Below are 18,913 nucleotides of genomic sequence, written 5' to 3' on the forward strand. Positions count from 1 at the left end.
ATATATTTGTAAATTTATAATAATTTATAATAGCATAATATTTATAATATATACAGTTATATATTGTTATATAGAAATATTTTTAATTTCCACTTAAGAATATATTGTATATAGTGCATCTGAAATACTTTAATGTTCGTGAAAACGCATTTTCCATTAAACAGAAATATAAATACTACAAAATATACTAGTATTGAAATTCTAGTTGTTTAATAAAAATTTAATACATTTAAAATTGTTTATGAAAAATATATTTGTATAATATTGATACAGATGTGTGAATATATTGCTTGAGTATAAAATATTTTATTGAATTACTTATTGTTAGATATATTGCAGCTATATAAAATATAAATGAAATAAAATTTGTTGCATATGTCAATTAAATATATATTGTTTTTAGAAATATGAGTGCTAAGCCATTTAGAAATAGTAAAGGTGTAAATAAACCCTTTAGGTCTCCATTTAATACACCGCAAAATGATAATAAAAAAAATCATACAAATACCCCAAAATTAAATACACATGAAACACCATTGTAAGTAAAAGAAATTACATTTTTTTGATATTTAATAACAAATTTTTGAGATTTGATAACAAATTGAGTTTCATTCATAATTTTTGTTAATGTTATTATAAAACAGAAAAGTATCTGTAGCAAAAAGATTGCTTTTTCAACAATCACCTTCTTTCAAAAAATTACATTTAGACAAAGAAAGTTGTAACAAACATATTGAAGTAACAGAAAAATTATATCAAGCTGATTTAGAGTCACTGAAAAAGAGAATACAGCAGAAGAAAAAATCAGTCGAAGCTTTGAAAACTGAATTGTTATATAAAAAAAAGGTAAAACGATGCATATAATGACAAATTGTATTAAAATTATAAATATCGATCATTGTTTATTTGTGCTTAAAGAACAAAGCTGAAAGTATAGAAGCTGCTATAAGAAAATGGACAAAATGTTGCCAAAGTGCCCTTGTAGATTATCAAAATAGTTTACAAGAAAAAAATAGTCAAACAGTGAAAATGTCTGAAATTTTGTCTTTGTTTAACACTAATCCTGATACAGTTCGCTTTTCTATTGATGACGATACATTCTATTAAACAAGCAAATATTAAAAAAAAAATATTCTACAATAATTTATAACAGTATTTTATTATATTTTTATATTACATATGTACATATTTTCAAATAAAAATGAATAATGAATAAGGATGCCTATAAGTTTTATACCTTACACTTAATATTTATGTGGCTTAAATGGAAAATTAGGATTGAACAACGTAGGATCATCAACAAATTTAGGGTCTTTGGTCATATAACCCATTAAACCTAAGATTTAAAAAAATCATTAAATATAATAATATAAACATTGCCATAAAGTATATGTAAAGTAATGTTAAAATAAAAAGAAATATTACCAGCTCGTTGTGCTTTTTTTATTTCTTGCACTACTTTGTTTTGTTTATAGTCGCATAATCCAGTTATATGTTTTTCATAAATTCTACCTGTATGACGGCTTTGAAATTGAGATAATAAACGTATGTTTTTATAATCTGGTTCAATGTTTAATTTGCATAAAATACATACTTTTCGTTCTTTCTTAAATGGATTCTCCATATCGATCGGCTAGCAACAAAAAATGAAATAAAATTTATTCCATCAAATATCTTTGTAAAAATATATTACCTTGTCCGAGTCTATTAAATCTTCTAATTTATTGGCAACATATGCCTCGTCAGTTTTATTACGAAACATAAATATTGGAGTTCTCTTTGTCATGTATCTTAGAGTTTGTACGTTGATAAAGATAGAAATCATTTTTGATCGTAATAAATATTGTTTACGAAAATTATAAACAAAATGCAACAGTCATTAAGAATATATTCCAAATAGAATCGACTTTTCGAGGGATAGTTGAATATTAAGCCTTGGGTAACTGTATTTAAGCTCTTTCTAGATTTAAACGTTGTGATTGTAACATTTGTTTAAGATGCTCTCTAGAAAACATAATTATGTTATTAATTTCTTGCTAATTGTTTTTAATCTTTGTTGAAAAATAATTTCAACTCTGTTAATATATTTCTTTTGCAGCTGCTAGTTTACTCATATTAAATATGTTCGTTTAAAGGATAAATTAAAGATGAAGATAAAGATAAATATTTTTGTATGATCAATATTAATTACACAAATTACCTATTTATTTCCCAGTATTTATTTGCAACTAATTAAACTTTTCCACATTGTACACATATACCCATAATTGTATAAATTAACTTATCTCATTAACTAATTAAAGAATGAAAAGATTAAGAAAGAGTATGAATGAAAAGAAAAAATTGAATTTTAATTACAAAAAAAACGTATTTATGATTGTGCAGTGTGTTAATTATAAAAAATTATTTTTTAACAGATATATTTTTTTAACAGAATTTAATTCGCATAGCCTTCGGCAAACAGCGTACGGAAACACGATTTTCCTATCTATAGAATTATAATCGATGGATCATGTTACTAAACGGATTCTGTTACTAAAGTCTCTGCCACTCTTTCTCTACCAGGCAAAGGCAAGGGTCACGTTTATCGAGGTTTTGTAGCCAGTCATTCGCATCAATACAATTGTTACAGAGAAATTAACGTTATTTGGTGGTGTATGCAGGTGAAGTGAGAAAGGCAAAATGTGGTCCTCGATACTGGACATAGCCAAAACGAATCCATTCGGAACACCGTTCGTGACAGCTAAGTGTCAGGGGCAAAATGAACTCGCACAAACACTTGTCAGGAATCGGCACATCGCGGCTGCCTCTGCAGAAGGAGGTTAGTAATTACGACTAACTTTTATGCACAACTTAAGTAATTCAATTAACAATGAGAATTTTCTGATTTCAAGGAACACACAACGTTCATCGTACTTTGACACAAGTACAGATTATCGATATGCATTCACTGAGAATCGATTTTTCTCTCTCTTTTTTTTGTAATCGAAACAGCTAATTAAATCATATTTCAGGGAGATTTTGGATCGATCGACGATTATATATATTATCATTATATAATCTAAAACTGTTCCTAGCATTCCGTGTAATTGTCCCTAGCGTCTTGTGATCTAGATATCATTTTTCAAAACGAAAATTATATATCAGAATTATACGTCTTCCAACAATTTTGACAATTAAGTATTTTAGCGGTCTCATGGTCAACAGTTGTTTTATCGCGAATAAACTTTCGCATTGAGTTGTCACGAAAAAACTTATGTAACGAATGTATAAGATTTGGCCGCGTGGTGTATTATCCGTTCTCATGTGCATATTTCTGTTTACTTTTTTTTTTTATAGTTTAGATTACTTTTTAGCGAAACTATAACATTCGTGGGATTCTCGAATATCACAATTTTGCTGTTATTTAATACAGAACATTGACGTAAAGAGTGATTTAATAAAATATTCTTTACATTCGATTGTTGATAGCGATGCGAAGAGTTGCATAAGAAGCAGCCATTTTGTCGAAAATTCCGCGTGCGTATGTCCTCATAGCCTTGCTTGACATTCAAATAAAAATAATAGTGTACAGTGGCCGCGACCGAGAACATAATTATCCTGTACTTGAAAAGTTTATTATTGGATTAGATCAAGATAGCAAGATCGTTCATACCAATTTTGAATTATTGCCAAATTCGAATTCTGCATGCGCTTTCGCACAGCTAATCAACAATAATTTTCTTTTGTTTTTTATTGTCGATCAAAAAGATTATTCTATAATCTAATAATTAAAGTACAAATTGTTCAGTGAATCTGAAGTTAAAGTTCAGAAAATTATTTCTGAGAATTTTTATAATTTGTTTAAATTTATATATAAAAAAGATTATAATAATTTTGTTTGCATTTTTAGATAGCTGTGAATTTGGATCGAATAAATACTTCTTACTATGTGGCTTGGGTGGTATTCTATCATGCGGTATCACTCATACTATGGTTACCCCTCTGGATTTAGTAAAATGCCGTATACAAGTGGACCCTGCGAAATACAAATCAGTCTTCAATGGATTTAGAGTCAGCAATGAGCTACTTACTATATTTCATTGTATGTAAATAAGAAATTAATCTTGATTATTTTGTTATTTAGGTAACTTTGGCTGAAGATGGAACTCGAGGTTTGGTTAAAGGATGGGCTCCTACATTCTTTGGCTATTCCATCCAAGGAATGTTCAAATTTGGACTTTATGAAGTCTTTAAAGTATATTATTCGGCTCTTGTTGGAGAAGAAGTGTCATATGAATATAGGACAACTTTGTATCTAGTTTCTTCAGCATCTGCAGAATTTTTCGCTGATATTGGTCTAGCTCCTCTTGAAGCTTCTAAAGTAATTATAAATTATTTTTGCATTTATGTCTATAATTATCTTCATACTTTATATCAGATGTACTTATTTTATCTGTTTATTTTGGCATTTCTTTGTGTTTTTATTGCGACGTTTTGCCATTACATCCAAAATGAAATAGAATTATTTTATTCTGCAGTATTGTTCCTCTTGATATTTATCTTATTTACTTTATCCATGTTCAATATATGTATCATAGGTAAGTTTTTTTAAACATTTATTGTGATATTGTATGAAGCATACTTAATATTTAATATAGGTCAAGATTCAGACCACACCAGGATTTGCAAATACTTTAAGAGAAGCTATGCCAAAGATATATAGTGAAGAAGGCCTTGGCGGTTTCTATAAAGGGCTTGTACCTTTGTGGCTTCGACAGATTCCATACACAATGATGAAATTCGCTTGCTTTGAGCGTACTGTTGAACTTCTGTATAAATATGTAGTTCCTAAACCAAGGCAAGACTGCACAAAAGGTGAACAGTTGGTAGTTACGTTTGCTGCAGGATATATTGCTGGTGTATTTTGTGCAGTTGTGTCTCATCCTGCTGATTCTGTAAGTATGCGTGCATTTTTATTTCTAGGTGTACTTGATAACTTAATCATTAAAAGTAATCTAATACATTTATTTTTTGAATATAGGTTGTATCAAAATTAAATCAAGAAAAAGGAGCATCGGCTGTTGATGTTTTGAAAAAGATGGGCTTCGCTGGAGTATGGAAAGGTCTTGGTCCACGTATTATTATGATTGGTACATTAACAGCAGCGCAATGGTTCATTTATGACGCAGTTAAAGTATGGCTTCGTATGCCTCGCCCACCACCACCAGAAATGCCAGAATCCCTCAAGAAGAAGTATGGATTAGCTTAATTATCAGGCATGAAAAATATTTTTAATTGAATCAATTATAGTTGAAGGAAAAAAAACATAGATAAATTACATTATTTCTTCACAGTACATTGTCGAACAATGTTTTGCCATAAGTTTTGAATATTTATTCTGTAATACAGATATCAGTGCAGGTCATCACTGCCTCCAAATTAAATATAACAATGTGCTACAAATTATAGTAATTTACTACCAGTTTTGTGATTATAAAAAGGGTAGTACGTTTACAAAAATCTAATAGTAACAGTGAGTTACCTATTGTAACCAAAAACTGTTACTTTGTATATAGAGTGGTCACTGTAAATAAATAATCTGTGATTGCTCAATTAATCTATAATTTTGGTTGTTCTTTCCCTTGTATACCTCAACTTATACAGTATAAATTACATAAAGAAATGTATTAGATTACTTTTTATTCTAGATATAATCCATGTATTTTATGATTATGACATACAAGTTTTACATAACCATAAGTACATCTATAGAAAAAATATAGTATATATATTTAACGCAATTCATGCAATTGTATACACACACACACACACACACACACACACACACACACACACAGAGTACATATGTGTACAATGCATATAAATGAAATATGTAATTACAAGTTGTGAAACAATAATCAGAAAAATACATTTTAATCTGTTCCCAAAAATAAGTTTTTTCAATTATGGAATATATGACATTTTTTCTAATTTAGTAATTTTAACTTTTTGGCTAAATTTATTAAAATTCAATAAACTACTCTGTAAAGTTGAATCTTTAAGTATCTAAGTATCTAAGTATAAGAAGCTGGACACAAATTTTATTGTCATGTTTTGTCAGCTTTTGCAAAAACTCATTTACAAAATTATAATATACAGAGACAGTTGTTAACAAATAAGTACTAATTCTCATTTGTTCTAAGCATTTAATCGGTATTAAAAATATTTTCTGAGATATGATAAGTACGAAATACGACTAAATGTAATGAAAATAAAAAATAGTTTAAACTTCTGTTTTGATAAATTCTGCAGAATAAATTCGAATTTGATTTAATATTATATGCTTATAAACGTTATATATATAAATAACTTGTAGCTGTTTAAAATATATAATATTTGTCATGTACAATGTAACTTGTATGTAAGTATGATGATTTACGTATATTACCTCGAATAAAGTTCTTTTTCTAAATATGTTTTGGCATCTTGTATAGTTGCAAAAATCTTAAATGTAAGTGTACCATATAAATATAAATCACATTTTTTTATAGTCTCAAAAATCGGAGTTCTACAATTTACAAGATAAAAATGTACGTCAATTTGTTGAAATTCTCTCATTACTGAATTTAGTGCAATTACACCGCTAGAATCAATATAACTTAATGCGCTCATATCCATTATTATACATCTTAATTCTTGTTTGTCTTCTGAATCTTCTGTATCCATGTATATTCCTTTTTCTCTTAACTCAGTTTTATGTTCTATAACTTTTGTTGGATTTATTCCGACTAATCTATACAATTCTGCTTTGAAATGACTGGTGTTTGCAAAGTTCAGAGTTCCACAATAATGAACAATTTTTATTCCAGGAATTTCTATTGCCTGAAAATAATTTAAATATGATAATTATAGACATATCCTTTTTTTGTAAAAAATATTATTAGTTATTGAAGAACAGTATGATACCGCTTTGAATCTGCTCATATCCAAATACAAATCTGTATTTGGTACGTATCCCAATAAACAGATATAAGGTCTAAGACTTTGTAATAAAATAATTGCAAGCGATATTATCATTCCAACTAACAAACCAATATCGATGTTTACTATTACGACTGTCAAGAACGTCAAAATCCAAATTAGTGCGTCAGATTTATTTAATTTCCAGAATTTTATGAGTTGATTGGCTTGCTGAAACATTCCTTTTAAAGCTACCTAAAGAAAAGGATTGAACATTACGAAATTGTTGATTGTACGTACATTTTCAAGATGTTTATACTTACAACAATAATTGATGCGAGAACGCATCTTGGTAAAGGTTCGAAAAATGGACCAATCCATAAAAGAATTATAAGCAATATTGTACATGATACAAGACTAGCTATTTGCGTCCGACCGCCAACAGTTTGTTGAATTAGAGATCTACTTAAAGATGCTGATACTGGCATACATGAAAAGAAGGATCCTGCTACGTTACTCAAACCCTAAAATTAGATTTTATAAATAATGATATATATAGTATGCATATATATTTAATGTACATATATTATACATAGTTATATAGTGCATACATATATTTAAAAATTATATTAGAAAGGTTTATTCTTTACCATAGCAAGAAGTTCCTGGTTTGAATTAATTTTATAATTTAATTTTTGTGCAAATATTAAAGCCATTGATATGGTAATGGTATAAGAAACCATAGTTATAGCAATACTATCTGTTGCTACTAAGTGTAAGAGTTGAAATGTTGGAACTGTAGGTGTTGGTAGTCTGTAAAAAATTAAAAAATTGTAATTAAATTCACGAAAAATAATCAAATCAAAAATTTACACATACCCTGTAGGAATATTACCCACAACTTGAATATTATACATGGTAGGAAAACAAAAATATTTTGAAACTAAAGTTCCACTCACAACTGCGATCAACTCAATTGGAATTGGAATACTGCATTTTTTGCTTGCCCATGGCTAAAATAACAATTATTATTTATACATCTTATAACAAAAAAATTCGAACGATTAAAAATTACCTTTAAAAATTCATTGTTAAGTACAAGGCCAACAATTGTTATTGATGATATAAGTAAAGCAGTTAAATTTGTATTTTGTATTTCTTTAAAAATATTGATCAATGTCTGAAATAATTTTATCATTTAATTTACATACATTTTCAACTAATTATACATAATTAATTAATCAATTAATTATATATATTTTCAATTTATTTTTAAATAATGTTTAATATTCTGTACTTACAAAAATGAATTTGAAATATCCCTTTTGTTTTGGAATTTTCAAACCAAATAAATCTTTAATTTGAGATATCAAAACACAGACTGCTGCACCAGTTGTAAAACTATTTACTAATGGATCACTAAGCAATGTGCTTATAATGCCCAGATGAAACGTATACATTATGATCTAAAAATAATTATTATTGCTTTTTATAAAGTGAATTTATTTTAAATTAAATTTATTCATTCGAGTTACCTGAATTATTCCAACCATGAGTGTCACTGCTGTTGCAACTTGCATTGGTGTATAATAATATTCTCCAGACAAATTGGACAATGTAGTTGTAGTACTTGAATTTGTAATATCAATGTGTGATACCGAATAAGATGCCACAGTTTTCCCAGTCATCAAGCAAACCACAGCAAAAGTTCCTGATGAGTGCCAATAATGTTTCATTGTTCTAGCTTGTCTAATAAGTTCTTATTAAAAGGAGATATTTGTAACATTTCTGTAATAGAAGTAGTATTTTACAAAGAGAATATACATCAAATGTAAAATACTAAAAAATGATCTTGATTTCAATAAAACATTTAATGATTTTCTAATACATTATATCATTAAAATGAAAATAAATTTTTTTCTTTACCCATGGACACATGCCTAGACGTGCCAAAGAGAAAATACACCAAGACAGGAAAGAATGCCATATATATTCCAACTACTGGAGGTACATTCCCCAAAAGTGCATAAGCCATGCCTTGAGGAATATGCATAATTGCTACAGTTAAACCAGAAATTATATCAGGCATTATACATTCTTTCCAATTATAATCTCTCAGCCAATGTATCGAAGGGATTACAGATGTAAAACATGATTTCCAATTTCTATGTTTTAAGTCAGATATTGCATCTTGGAAACCTATAACAAAATTAACACTATTGTAAGTAACATTTATATTAAAAAATAATAAAATCTTATCCTCTACATACCAAGTGGTTTTGGTTTTTCATAATGACAATCTTCATTTAAAGTTTCTTGTTCATAAACTGGTCTTTCTATGTGTACTTGTAAGAATGCATTGTTCTTTTCCATGTTGATAATACTTAAAACTACGTATGACCTTTGCTCATAAAGAAATATTTAAAAGATTAGATTAGTTATCTCTTATTTTTTGCCTCTCTGGTATCTATGTAGATCTACAATATATAAAGTATTAATGTTTTAATATTGCACATAAAATTTGAACTTTGCTAAATTAAGATATTAAAGATAGTATTATATAGATCATTATTATATAAAATAAAAAATGACAAATTTCTTTATTGCATGTATCAAAGATAAAAATTTTTATTACGTAATAATGATTGAGAAAAAATAACTTTTATATTGTTTTTTAGTACATGTATATATATTCTTAATACTTGTTAAAATAATTATTCAAATTTCTACTTCATTTACTCAATTTAAATTTTTATTTCATTTACTTAAATAATTAAAATTAATAGTAACCTTTAATTAATTTCAAATATAGATTTTTTAAACGATTGTTCGATACTTCGAATATTTTATACTTTTATTTACCTGTTGTCTTCTTATATCAATTAATATTTATCACTAGACTATAAAGAAATTATAAAATTTATATTTCAATACAATTACAATAACTATTTCTATTCATTTAGTTACGAACACTGATTTAACTGAACTGATTTGTTGTGTATTGCAGATGGACGTGGTATTGCGCAAAGAAACATGTGTTACATTATTATCGAATCACTTCGTATTTATCATGTGACAGACTAAAATACACGTAGTGGGGATAAAGTACATTGATAACAGTTGATGTTTTATATTTATGGGTTTATATTATTAAAAAAAAATTACTTATTGTATTATAACATTTAATTTTCATTAATACATATATGATACATATATATAGTACACACACACACACGCGCGCGCGCGCGCGCGCGCGCATACACACACACACACACACACAAACACGTTTCTACATTAGAATCTTTAGTTAAATTTAATTATAAACAATGAAAGGAGAATAAATAAAAAATAATATGAATATTAGAACATTAACATTACTTGTTTTTAATATGATTTTCATACAAATTTGAATTAAAAAAATTATTTTTACTCAGTTTTTAATATTAATGATAATAATCATTATGAAGTGATATTTGTACGAAAAACTTTAATTTATAAATTTTCATTTTCACTTTTACAATATTTTGTACTTACCTACATTGTACGATTATAATTACAAGGAAATTACAATAAAATATGTATATATTAAAACATTACTAATAACAATTGTATCTACAATGTAAATACCTAGTGTACAATAAAAATGAAGTACATTTATATATACATATTCTATTTCAAACACACATACGTATGCCATATTCTTCTCTAAAGTACATACCTGAATTTTTATAAAGATACATGAACGTTTCGAACACTACACAATTCATATATTTATTAAATTAGATTTATACAATTATCTATGGCGAAAAAAATGATAGAGAAATATCCTTATGTTGTACGTAAATATTTATCATCTTTATATTTCTTTTTAATTCGAAAAACTATAGTACTTTTCCTGATGATCATCGAGTGATAGCTTGAAAATGCAAATCAAGCTGCTTCATCGTTACTAAGTATACGTGTGTTGTGATAATTGCGTTTTGCTCCGTATCCTCCTGAATGCTGAGTTTCGTACATTTTTCGATTTTCCAGGTAACGACGATAGTTATTTTCACGTTTCTTTCGTTGTTCTTCCGCTTGTTGCCTCAATTTTTCTGGATTCATGTGTGTTGTCACCATATGCCTTGTTAATGAGCTCATGAATTTATAGGTAATGCCACATACGTCGCAAGAAAGTATTTCTTCATTTGCCCCTTGCTAAAATTTTGAAACGAAAAAACAATTCCATAGGTTATAATTGAATTATTACCTTTAAAAGAGTTAAAAATACTTGTAATTGTATAATTTGAAGTACATCAATTCCTATTGTATTGTATAAGTTTCTTAATTTTACGTAGTACGTACAAGTTGCAGAAAATATGAGAGAAATGGCAAAAAGATATAGAAACATTTCTTTTTCTTACGAGACCCGAACAATTTAAACACTAAGATCGTATTGATCATACGTACTTGTTGATGTACCATCATATGTCTCTGCAAATTGTTCAATCTGTTGAACTCTCGACCACAAACCTCACAGTCAAATTTCTTATCAGGATCATGATATTTTTTATGTAGACTCAGATCAGTTGCATGTAAGAATGACTTATGACATACATCGCATGTGTGGGTCCGCTGATCACCAGCCAAATGCGACTGCTCGTGTTTGACCAGACTAGCTTTATCTACGAAGCGACGACCGCAGTAAATGCAGGGAAGAGGTCGAGATTGTGAATTATGAAGTGTCAAGTGACGACGAAGAGCGGTAGATGTTGGAAAGTTTTTATGACACTCGAGGCACTGAAATGGTCGGTCACCTGTATGAGTCTTTCTATGTCGGGCTAAGGAATTTTGATCTGGATATCTAAAATGTAAATAGAAAGGATTATTATTACAGTTAATAAAAAAATAAAAGATTTGACTCTCATTAAAAGTTACCTCTTAGGACATAAATCACATGGAAAATTCCTGGTTGTAATATCTTCTTCGCGGGCGTGTTTCAGTCTATTATGTCGAAGTAATTGGAATGAAGTTTTAAAGCTTTTGTTACAAATATCACACTTTAAATTATCCGTTGTTGGTATGATGACTTGTGTTCTTTTTTGTCCATGCTCATCCTCAGATATTATCAGAGATATAGTTACAGTATTATCTTCATTATCAAGATCAGTAGCAGACATTACAGAGTTCTAAAAAACAACACAGATGGAAATAGCGAAATATTTTTGATATTGTTTTAGAAATTATTCAAAATACCTGTTTATTATTATGAGTAGATTTAAGTTCACTATCTGGCACAGAGTAAGATTCTTCTTCTACTTGTCTAGCATTCTGTTCGTATTTCATTTGCGACAATCTGCTTTCATAATCATCACTGTTCTCTGCAATGGCATAATGTCCATCTTCGGTTAAATACACTGGCTGTAAAATACCAGTTTCATCCTTGAAGTATAATTGACCATCTTCATCTTCATGTAAAAATATTTGGTCCTAAAATTTAAAATGAATGGAGATTTATTTGATAAATGAAGAAAAATAAAGAAAAATAAAGAAATAAAGAAATAAGTTTTTTGTCAAATTTCAAATTAATACCTGAGAATTTTCTTTTTCTTGATTTTGATTGGTATCTGCATTAGTTGTTTCCCATATTTGCTCCTCATTTTCCATTGCTGCAGTATCATAATATTGTTCATTGTCATCTACTGTCTGTGCAACATACAATGTTTCTATATTATCTGCATCATAATAAATTGTTCCTCCTACTGGTATAGTATTTTCATCAAGCTGTTCCATCTGAAAAGGGAATTATCACTTTTACACATACAACAATAGTAGTACTTATGATGAAATAATTGATGAAATAATACAAACCTTAATATAGTGAGCATCTGAAAGTTTATCTGATTGAAATGTTTTCACTGCGCTTTGCTTCTTTGTACCAAGAACGGTGTATAATAAATTGTTCTCAACATTTTTTACAATCTCATGACTTATATTATTATCAATATTCTCGTCGTTATTCACATTATTTTTGAACTCTAAACTCAATTTGGATTTTTCAGCTTTGTCTGAAAATTCTACACTGTCTCTAGGTTCTGATCTGCTTGTTTGTAATGGTAAAGAAACTGTTTGATTATTTACATATTTTTTATCATCATTTGGTAGTCTTTGCAAAGATTCTGTAGAATTATTTGATGTACTACAATTTTCAAATCTCAGTTCATATTCCTCTTCTTCCTCCATATCTTCATCTTGCCAATCTTCATCTACATCATACGCTATAACTTGTTTATTACTACTTTTATCATATCGGTCTTTCTTTTCGTATTTAGACTGTGTTTTAAAAATAGAACTATCTTCATCAAAAGCATAAACCTCCATTTCTGATTTAACCTTTTCATTTTTATTTTCAGTAAAAATAATATCACCTTGTGATGACTCTTCTTTGTCCTCTTCTATTTCTTCTATTATTTCTATAATTTCTTCTATTTCTGTTTCTTCCGTAGTTTCTGATTCTACTATAATGTTTTCTTCTGTGATCGCATGTTTTATTACTTCCATCACATCTTTATCATCATTAACATCTATTGTGTCCAATATTTCATTTGACAATTCCATAACAGGTATCGTTCTAAATCTTGGTGTCCAAGTAATGCTTAAAAAAATATGTATCATTTACATTTATTATATACATTGCAATATCAAGTATCTTAAAAAGAAAACAACTTATTCATATATTATTTTATTATTTCTGAATTGATCTTTATTTGGCATGGAATGATAAGTCTCCATGATTATTAAAATATGTCAAAATACAGGAAAGGATTATATAAAATATAGAATTTATAATGATAACTGAATCAAGTTGCATATTTGATAAATTAACTATTTATTAAAGTAAAAATAACAATACAATTGATAATAGTTTATACATGTATGTCTTAGGTTTCAAATATATATTTATTATATATGGTATTATATATGGTAATATCACTTAAATATACCAAAAACATTTAATTTACAATTTGTTAACAATCAAGACATACCTTTTTCTATAAAGTGCATGAATATATAATCTTTTACATTGCAAAAATATATGCTTTATTATTTATTATTTTAGATGTATATATGTATATATAATGTTGTATCCTTTTACATATACGTATATACGAAAGACGTATTCATAAAAATTCCAATGTTACATATATCTTTTTCAATCATACAATGAAATAAGGTACATACAAAATTATGGAATACCAATAAAGTAAAAAGACTATATAAACGCAAATGTGCCTTTCATATCTATTTGCCTTTAAATTGATTTACACAATATTCGGAGATTCTACATCGTGCATTATGCACTTGTTAAATATATGTATTCATTAACATAGCACTGTGTTTTACAAAAAAAAAAGAAAAGAAAAGAGAAGAACGCTTACAGACGAAGATCGGCCAAAACATTAGAATAAGCATTAGCATTTTATATATGACAAGAGGTACGCGGTTCACCAGTCGGTACGAATATGTCTTGCATTTATCAACGGATAGCAAAATGGCTACAAAACGGCAACGATTATCCCCTTGAAAAAGATACATGCTAACATGATAATATAATAAAAATCACATTTTGAAAACAAACCAGATATTTGTAGTTTTATTTACTCTACCTGTGTCAAAATAGCCAAAATGTGTAAGCGACGAGGGGTGAAAATTGTTTTTGCTCGGTCGATACGCGCCAATATAATATTTCTCTCTATACATCCCCAGTAAGCAAGTGACGCCACCTTAAACATCACAAAGATACATCTTTATCTTTACTAAAGTAGGTTGCTTCGGTTGCATTCGTAAATAGGCTGTCCTAAACATTACGAATAAAATTTATCTTTTTATTGGACAATTATTTTTCGGACAAATACTTGTAAAAGTTTTGTTTAAATGTCAGGAATATTTACGAAACACATTTCGTTTTCAAATTTCTGGCATACGTTAGTATACTTTTGCACTAAAAATTACTATTACATTACAATAAAAATTAAAAATTATATAGCGTAATACATTGTAACGTAGTAAATTGTCACATTATAATATACTTTCGTGAAACTAAATTATTAGGATTTAAAAAAAAAATTCTTGCGAAAATATTTCAAATATTTTGTAAGAACTACAAAAAAAAAAACATAAGTAAAAGTTTAAAAATGATACGTGGAATTAAATCTTAAATCAAATAAAATTACACTTTTGATATAAAAATTCGACATGCACAGCTTAGAATTAAAAATGTTCGTGTTCTAAAATAGGACATGTGCAAATCTGGAGAAAATTTACAGAAATTTATAACATATACAGAAACATATTTTCCTACAATGTTTATTCAATGTTACACGTAAAAAGTAACATTTTTTTCATTTTCGCATGTATATTTTCTTTTTCTAACGCATTCTGTTAAATTGCTTATTATGTATGTATTTATATATATATATATATCGCTTGTATATTTTGAATAATTAAGTTCCACATTAAAGAAATTAAAGAAATGAAGATTTAATATAAAAATAGAGTAAAAGTACTTTAGATTTGAGTCGTAATGTTAATTGTTGCATTACAACTTGATGTCGAGGAAAAAGCCAAACAATAGTTCCACGATTATCAAATGAAAATATGGTAAACAAAGGTTTGTACATTTTACGCGTATGACGTAAGAAGTAAAAAAAAAAAGAGTAACAATAGTTTTGCTAGTGAATTAGAAATTTTTTGATAAATGCAAAGAATATATGAATTTAAATCGTATGAGTGTCGTGTTTGTTAAGATCCACTATCGTGGAGGTTATTTAGTTACTTGTCATATCGTAATTTAATCAAGTCTTATTTTAATCGTAAATTGCAAAAATGTGGTTTCATTTGATGCTTGCTATTTTTGCGATGTTTGACTCGGCAATGGCATCGTCCGGCTTCGATTTTGGAGATACTCTGGCATTGATCCTCGGATTGATCATTGGAATTATTGGATTTTTTGCCTGTATGGGTGCTTATGCACGTCATCGAATTTCTGTGGAAACAATGCCATAATAAACGATTTCAAAATTCCATTAGTAGTAAGTATACCATGTCTTTAACCTTGTTGCTGCAAGTTATGAATAATTAATAGATATATTTTAATAAAAACCGTCGGAGTTGATAGTTATTCATAATTATAATTATGGATGTTGTTTATATATATATAAATGTTTTTTAATATAGTAATTTATATGTAAATACATATGCAAAAATATATAAAATGTTTCATGTAAAATGTTTCTTTGTAATATTTAAAAGATAAAACAGTTTGTTATGTCCATAAACATCCATAGTTTATTTATAGCAATTGATACTTTTATATATTAATTTTATATTAAACTTAAGTTAATTTGATTTAACTTTTAATAAAATGATTTTTGTACATGAATATTATTTTGACCAAAATATTGTATATAGACATGTTTATTTTATATAATGAATAATTTTGTAGCATATAGTGAATTGTCTTATTTTAATTGATTTTGCATGATTCGTTGTTAGTAACTTATTTTATTTGAATTGCAGGCTATTCAATACATAGAGAATTAAGAAAGAGAAATGCCTCAAGTGACATGTTTTTAATACATTCAATATTGTTATTATAAATTTCATATGAGAATTGCTTTAAAACTAACAGAAATTAAGTGTATTTCTCATAATGAAAATTTTTACACAATGAAAATAATTTGTATAATTTTGGCATTAAGCTGTATAGCTAATATAAACATAAACTAATATATTTATAATCATAAACTATTTTTATATTTATTATACTATTATTGTAAGATAATTGTTAAAATAAAATATAAGTAAAAATGACAAAGATATGTAGATATATATTGGAACAATTATTTGTTAAAGATATACCATTTTTTAATTTTCTTTACAGTCTTTTGCAATAGATGATTTCAAAACAGAAAATTTATATAAAAGAATTTTAATGAATTTATAATTTCACATGTTTAAAACTAATATTATAATATAGAAAAATGTTATTTAAAGATATATATTACATGCAATGCTAATTAAAAAATTTATATATTGTTGTCTACATAATATATTCATAAATTTCATAAATATACAATCTATTAATTAACATTATAAACTATATCTTGATGTAATTATTTTGCAAGTAAGGAATGGAAGATAATATTTTTCTGAGCAGAATTTAAATTATTTCTATGTATTGATGATCTGATGTCACAAAGTTCGTATCAACATAATTTCTATATATCTCTATTAGTTACAACTTTTCTCCATATAAGTGAAAGATTCAAATTGATTTTGTTATTTTTTGCAATTTGTTCAATGCTGATGCATATCTAATCAGTCTTTACAAAATTTTTTGTAGAATTTTATATAACATAGCTTACATAAGTTTTAAAGCATATATGAACTTATATACTAGTTAGCACAGGAAAGCTCTTCGATTATTTTTGTCTAAATATTTTCATATTTTCCATTTTTATTACAAGCATTATTAGTACAAGATATTTTAAAACGTAATTATAACTTTTTATAATAGTTACATACAATTTTTTAAAAAGCATTTTCCGTATGCTCTAATCAGTGAGTTTCAAATTTTTGTACAGTGAAATTTTAAAGGTAATTTATAATTTTTATATAGATTTAATTAAGTCTGTTATTCAAGTCAAGATTTTGCTTTTTTAGATTCAGAATTTGATAAAGCAAAATGTTTCATTATTCAACACAAAAAACATCTGTTTTTCACATTTGCATTTTTGAAACTTTATATGATATATTTATGTGCTTAAAATAGTATACTTATACAGTATATACTATATATATACTATATATATAATCTATATATATTATATATATATGTATATAAATCAACAAATTGTCTATATATATACTTGCAATTATATGAATCTGTTAAATAAATTAAATAATTTTAATAAATTAGTTCATTAAATTCTGATCCAACAATATGCACTAAGATTTTATGTGTGAAATTTTTAAATGTAGCAAAATATGATTTACTTGTTTTTTGTCATATTTTCTGAAAAATATATTATAATATCTACGTCTGAATGTACTAAGTTCAATTCCATCAAGTTAGATGCCATATTAGTAGAAAAGAATTATGATAAATTCATGTTGTGATTTTTTTTTTTCTTGTATGTAACAGTATTGTTTGGTATTCTTTGGTAAAACAACAAAAATGTTTTACAAAAATTTACTCCAATTATATTATTATCATTACCATAATACTAAGTATAGTTAAAATCACATTATGTATAATGTACTTGGAAGGAAGTAGTCCGTTGCAATGCTGTATTAATGAAATAATATTTATCTCTATTGTCTTATTTCATTCATTTCATCACATTCAATGAATAAGTTTAAAAAATTAAAAGTCGATTTTTAGCACTGTATCACTGTGAATTATTACATTTAAATATAGTTTATTTTCGAAATTTCATATACTCAACTTTTATTAACAAACATAGAAACTGCATCTTTATCGAAAGCCAATCCACCTAACAGTAAATGAATAATATGTACATTAAGTATTATATGTTATGCATTTTCTTTGAGTATTATCTAATAAATTTATTTAAAATAACTATATAAGAATAATTGCAATGTATTTCCATAAGAAATACGTACAATTACTGCAATATAATGTTTCGTTCAACAGCCACATGAATTTATTATCAGGTGGATTAATTGGATTCAAAGATATAATCATATTTTTCCCCGATAAACTGAAAAAAGAAATAACAGAATTGTGATATGCAAAACTTAAAAATAAATCGTATGTATATATGAAACAATCGAGTGGAATTCAATATATGTATATCATGATCGAGTACTAATAACTTGAAGATTAGAAGAAGAAACTTCAATATTCAAAATTCTAAAATAGTTTTCGAAATTCTAATACTGACAATAATAAATTCATGCTGAAAGC

At 26.8% G+C, this 18,913-nt stretch overlaps 5 protein-coding genes and 1 long non-coding RNA gene across 15 annotated transcripts; 3 read left to right on the plus strand and 3 right to left on the minus strand.

Annotated features, from left to right (window-relative positions):
* The first annotated feature begins 112 nt into the window (after positions 1-112).
* On the plus strand, positions 113-1,152 carry LOC122527700 (swi5-dependent recombination DNA repair protein 1 homolog). 4 transcript variants are annotated; one of them, XM_043652099.1, is made up of 4 exons: positions 113-190; positions 404-538; positions 645-846; positions 919-1,152. In XM_043652099.1, exons 2-4 carry the CDS (start codon positions 408-410, stop codon positions 1,105-1,107), a joined length of 522 nt encoding a protein of 173 aa, XP_043508034.1. In that variant the 5' UTR covers positions 113-190; positions 404-407; the 3' UTR covers positions 1,108-1,152. The 4 variants fall into 4 exon arrangements, with proteins under 4 accessions (XP_043508034.1, XP_043508032.1, XP_043508033.1 ...); XM_043652097.1 differs by having other exon boundaries at positions 181-294; XM_043652098.1 differs by lacking the exon at positions 113-190 and adding an exon at positions 214-323.
* On the minus strand, positions 1,141-2,301 carry LOC122527702 (28S ribosomal protein S18c, mitochondrial). The gene is made up of 4 exons (XM_043652101.1): positions 2,201-2,301; positions 1,694-2,004; positions 1,426-1,633; positions 1,141-1,336 (listed from the first exon to the last, which is right to left on the minus strand). The coding sequence occupies exons 2-4, from the start codon at positions 1,823-1,825 to the stop codon at positions 1,245-1,247; spliced, it is 432 nt and encodes a 143-aa protein (XP_043508036.1). The 5' UTR covers positions 1,826-2,004; positions 2,201-2,301; the 3' UTR covers positions 1,141-1,244.
* Positions 2,302-2,459: 158 nt separating this feature from the next.
* Positions 2,460-5,595, plus strand: LOC122527699 (phosphate carrier protein, mitochondrial). Its single transcript, XM_043652096.1, has 6 exons — positions 2,460-2,592; positions 2,664-2,821; positions 3,893-4,053; positions 4,127-4,363; positions 4,641-4,937; positions 5,024-5,595. Exons 2-6 carry the CDS (start codon positions 2,683-2,685, stop codon positions 5,249-5,251), a joined length of 1,062 nt encoding a protein of 353 aa, XP_043508031.1. The 5' UTR covers positions 2,460-2,592; positions 2,664-2,682; the 3' UTR covers positions 5,252-5,595.
* Positions 5,596-5,689: 94 nt separating this feature from the next.
* LOC122527698 (solute carrier family 26 member 6-like) lies at positions 5,690-10,012 on the minus strand. 3 transcript variants are annotated; one of them, XM_043652094.1, is made up of 12 exons: positions 9,914-9,958; positions 9,805-9,842; positions 9,213-9,419; positions 8,869-9,141; positions 8,478-8,653; positions 8,244-8,408; positions 8,018-8,122; positions 7,822-7,955; positions 7,593-7,755; positions 7,266-7,466; positions 6,949-7,197; positions 5,690-6,864 (listed from the first exon to the last, which is right to left on the minus strand). In XM_043652094.1, the coding sequence occupies exons 3-12, from the start codon at positions 9,313-9,315 to the stop codon at positions 6,427-6,429; spliced, it is 2,007 nt and encodes a 668-aa protein (XP_043508029.1). In that variant the 5' UTR covers positions 9,316-9,419; positions 9,805-9,842; positions 9,914-9,958; the 3' UTR covers positions 5,690-6,426. The 3 variants fall into 3 exon arrangements, with proteins under 3 accessions (XP_043508029.1, XP_043508028.1, XP_043508030.1); XM_043652093.1 differs by having other exon boundaries at positions 9,805-10,012; XM_043652095.1 differs by lacking the exons at positions 9,213-9,419; positions 9,805-9,842; positions 9,914-9,958 and having other exon boundaries at positions 8,478-8,730; positions 8,869-9,009.
* A 288-nt stretch (positions 10,013-10,300) lies between these two features.
* Positions 10,301-14,727, minus strand: LOC122527717 (zinc finger protein 62-like). Of its 5 annotated transcripts, XM_043652135.1 has the most exons (8): positions 14,589-14,726; positions 14,361-14,501; positions 12,793-13,576; positions 12,514-12,714; positions 12,178-12,411; positions 11,860-12,110; positions 11,392-11,785; positions 10,301-11,139 (listed from the first exon to the last, which is right to left on the minus strand). In XM_043652135.1, the coding sequence occupies exons 3-8, from the start codon at positions 13,537-13,539 to the stop codon at positions 10,873-10,875; spliced, it is 2,094 nt and encodes a 697-aa protein (XP_043508070.1). In that variant the 5' UTR covers positions 13,540-13,576; positions 14,361-14,501; positions 14,589-14,726; the 3' UTR covers positions 10,301-10,872. The 5 variants fall into 5 exon arrangements, with proteins under 5 accessions (XP_043508070.1, XP_043508074.1, XP_043508073.1 ...); XM_043652139.1 differs by lacking the exon at positions 14,361-14,501 and having other exon boundaries at positions 11,539-11,785; positions 14,589-14,727; XM_043652138.1 differs by lacking the exon at positions 14,361-14,501 and having other exon boundaries at positions 11,455-11,785; positions 14,589-14,727.
* A 642-nt stretch (positions 14,728-15,369) lies between these two features.
* On the plus strand, positions 15,370-16,635 carry LOC122527703. The gene is made up of 2 exons (XR_006306393.1): positions 15,370-16,013; positions 16,501-16,635. It is a non-coding gene; the product is annotated as an uncharacterized LOC122527703 (long non-coding RNA).
* The last annotated feature ends 2,278 nt before the right edge of the window (positions 16,636-18,913 follow it).

The sequence above is a fragment of the Frieseomelitta varia genome, unplaced genomic scaffold, assembly GCF_011392965.1.
Source record: "Frieseomelitta varia isolate USP_RPSP 00005682 unplaced genomic scaffold, Fvar_1.2 scaffold_230, whole genome shotgun sequence".
Taxonomy (NCBI): Eukaryota; Metazoa; Arthropoda; class Insecta; order Hymenoptera; family Apidae; genus Frieseomelitta; species Frieseomelitta varia.

Excerpts from the sequence above, each read along its gene's own strand:
- LOC122527700 (XM_043652099.1), top strand. The coding sequence starts at position 408 with ATGAGTGCTAAGCCATTTAGAAATAGTAAAGGTGTAAATAAACCCTTT. Across the intron at positions 539-644 it reads AATACACATGAAACACCATT|AAAAGTATCTGTAGCAAAAA; the intron begins GTAAGTAAAAGA and ends ATTATAAAACAG. Across the intron at positions 847-918 it reads AATTGTTATATAAAAAAAAG|AACAAAGCTGAAAGTATAGA; the intron begins GTAAAACGATGC and ends TTGTGCTTAAAG.
- LOC122527702 (XM_043652101.1), bottom strand. The coding sequence starts at position 1,825 with ATGATTTCTATCTTTATCAACGTACAAACTCTAAGATACATGACAAAG. Across the intron at positions 1,634-1,693 it reads ATTTAATAGACTCGGACAAG|CCGATCGATATGGAGAATCC; the intron begins GTAATATATTTT and ends TTTTGTTGCTAG. Across the intron at positions 1,337-1,425 it reads AAAAAAAGCACAACGAGCTG|GTTTAATGGGTTATATGACC; the intron begins GTAATATTTCTT and ends TTTAAATCTTAG.
- LOC122527699 (XM_043652096.1), top strand. The coding sequence starts at position 2,683 with ATGTGGTCCTCGATACTGGACATAGCCAAAACGAATCCATTCGGAACA. Across the intron at positions 2,822-3,892 it reads GGCTGCCTCTGCAGAAGGAG|ATAGCTGTGAATTTGGATCG; the intron begins GTTAGTAATTAC and ends TTGCATTTTTAG. Across the intron at positions 4,054-4,126 it reads CAGTCTTCAATGGATTTAGA|GTAACTTTGGCTGAAGATGG; the intron begins GTCAGCAATGAG and ends TTTGTTATTTAG.
- LOC122527698 (XM_043652093.1), bottom strand. The coding sequence starts at position 9,315 with ATGGAAAAGAACAATGCATTCTTACAAGTACACATAGAAAGACCAGTT. Across the intron at positions 8,123-8,243 it reads GATATTTCAAATTCATTTTT|ACATTGATCAATATTTTTAA; the intron begins GTAAGTACAGAA and ends AAATTATTTCAG. Across the intron at positions 7,956-8,017 it reads TTAACAATGAATTTTTAAAG|CCATGGGCAAGCAAAAAATG; the intron begins GTAATTTTTAAT and ends TTGTTATTTTAG.
- LOC122527717 (XM_043652135.1), bottom strand. The coding sequence starts at position 13,539 with ATGGAATTGTCAAATGAAATATTGGACACAATAGATGTTAATGATGAT. Across the intron at positions 12,715-12,792 it reads CAGATGCTCACTATATTAAG|ATGGAACAGCTTGATGAAAA; the intron begins GTTTGTATTATT and ends TTCCCTTTTCAG. Across the intron at positions 12,111-12,177 it reads CTACTCATAATAATAAACAG|AACTCTGTAATGTCTGCTAC; the intron begins GTATTTTGAATA and ends GTTGTTTTTTAG.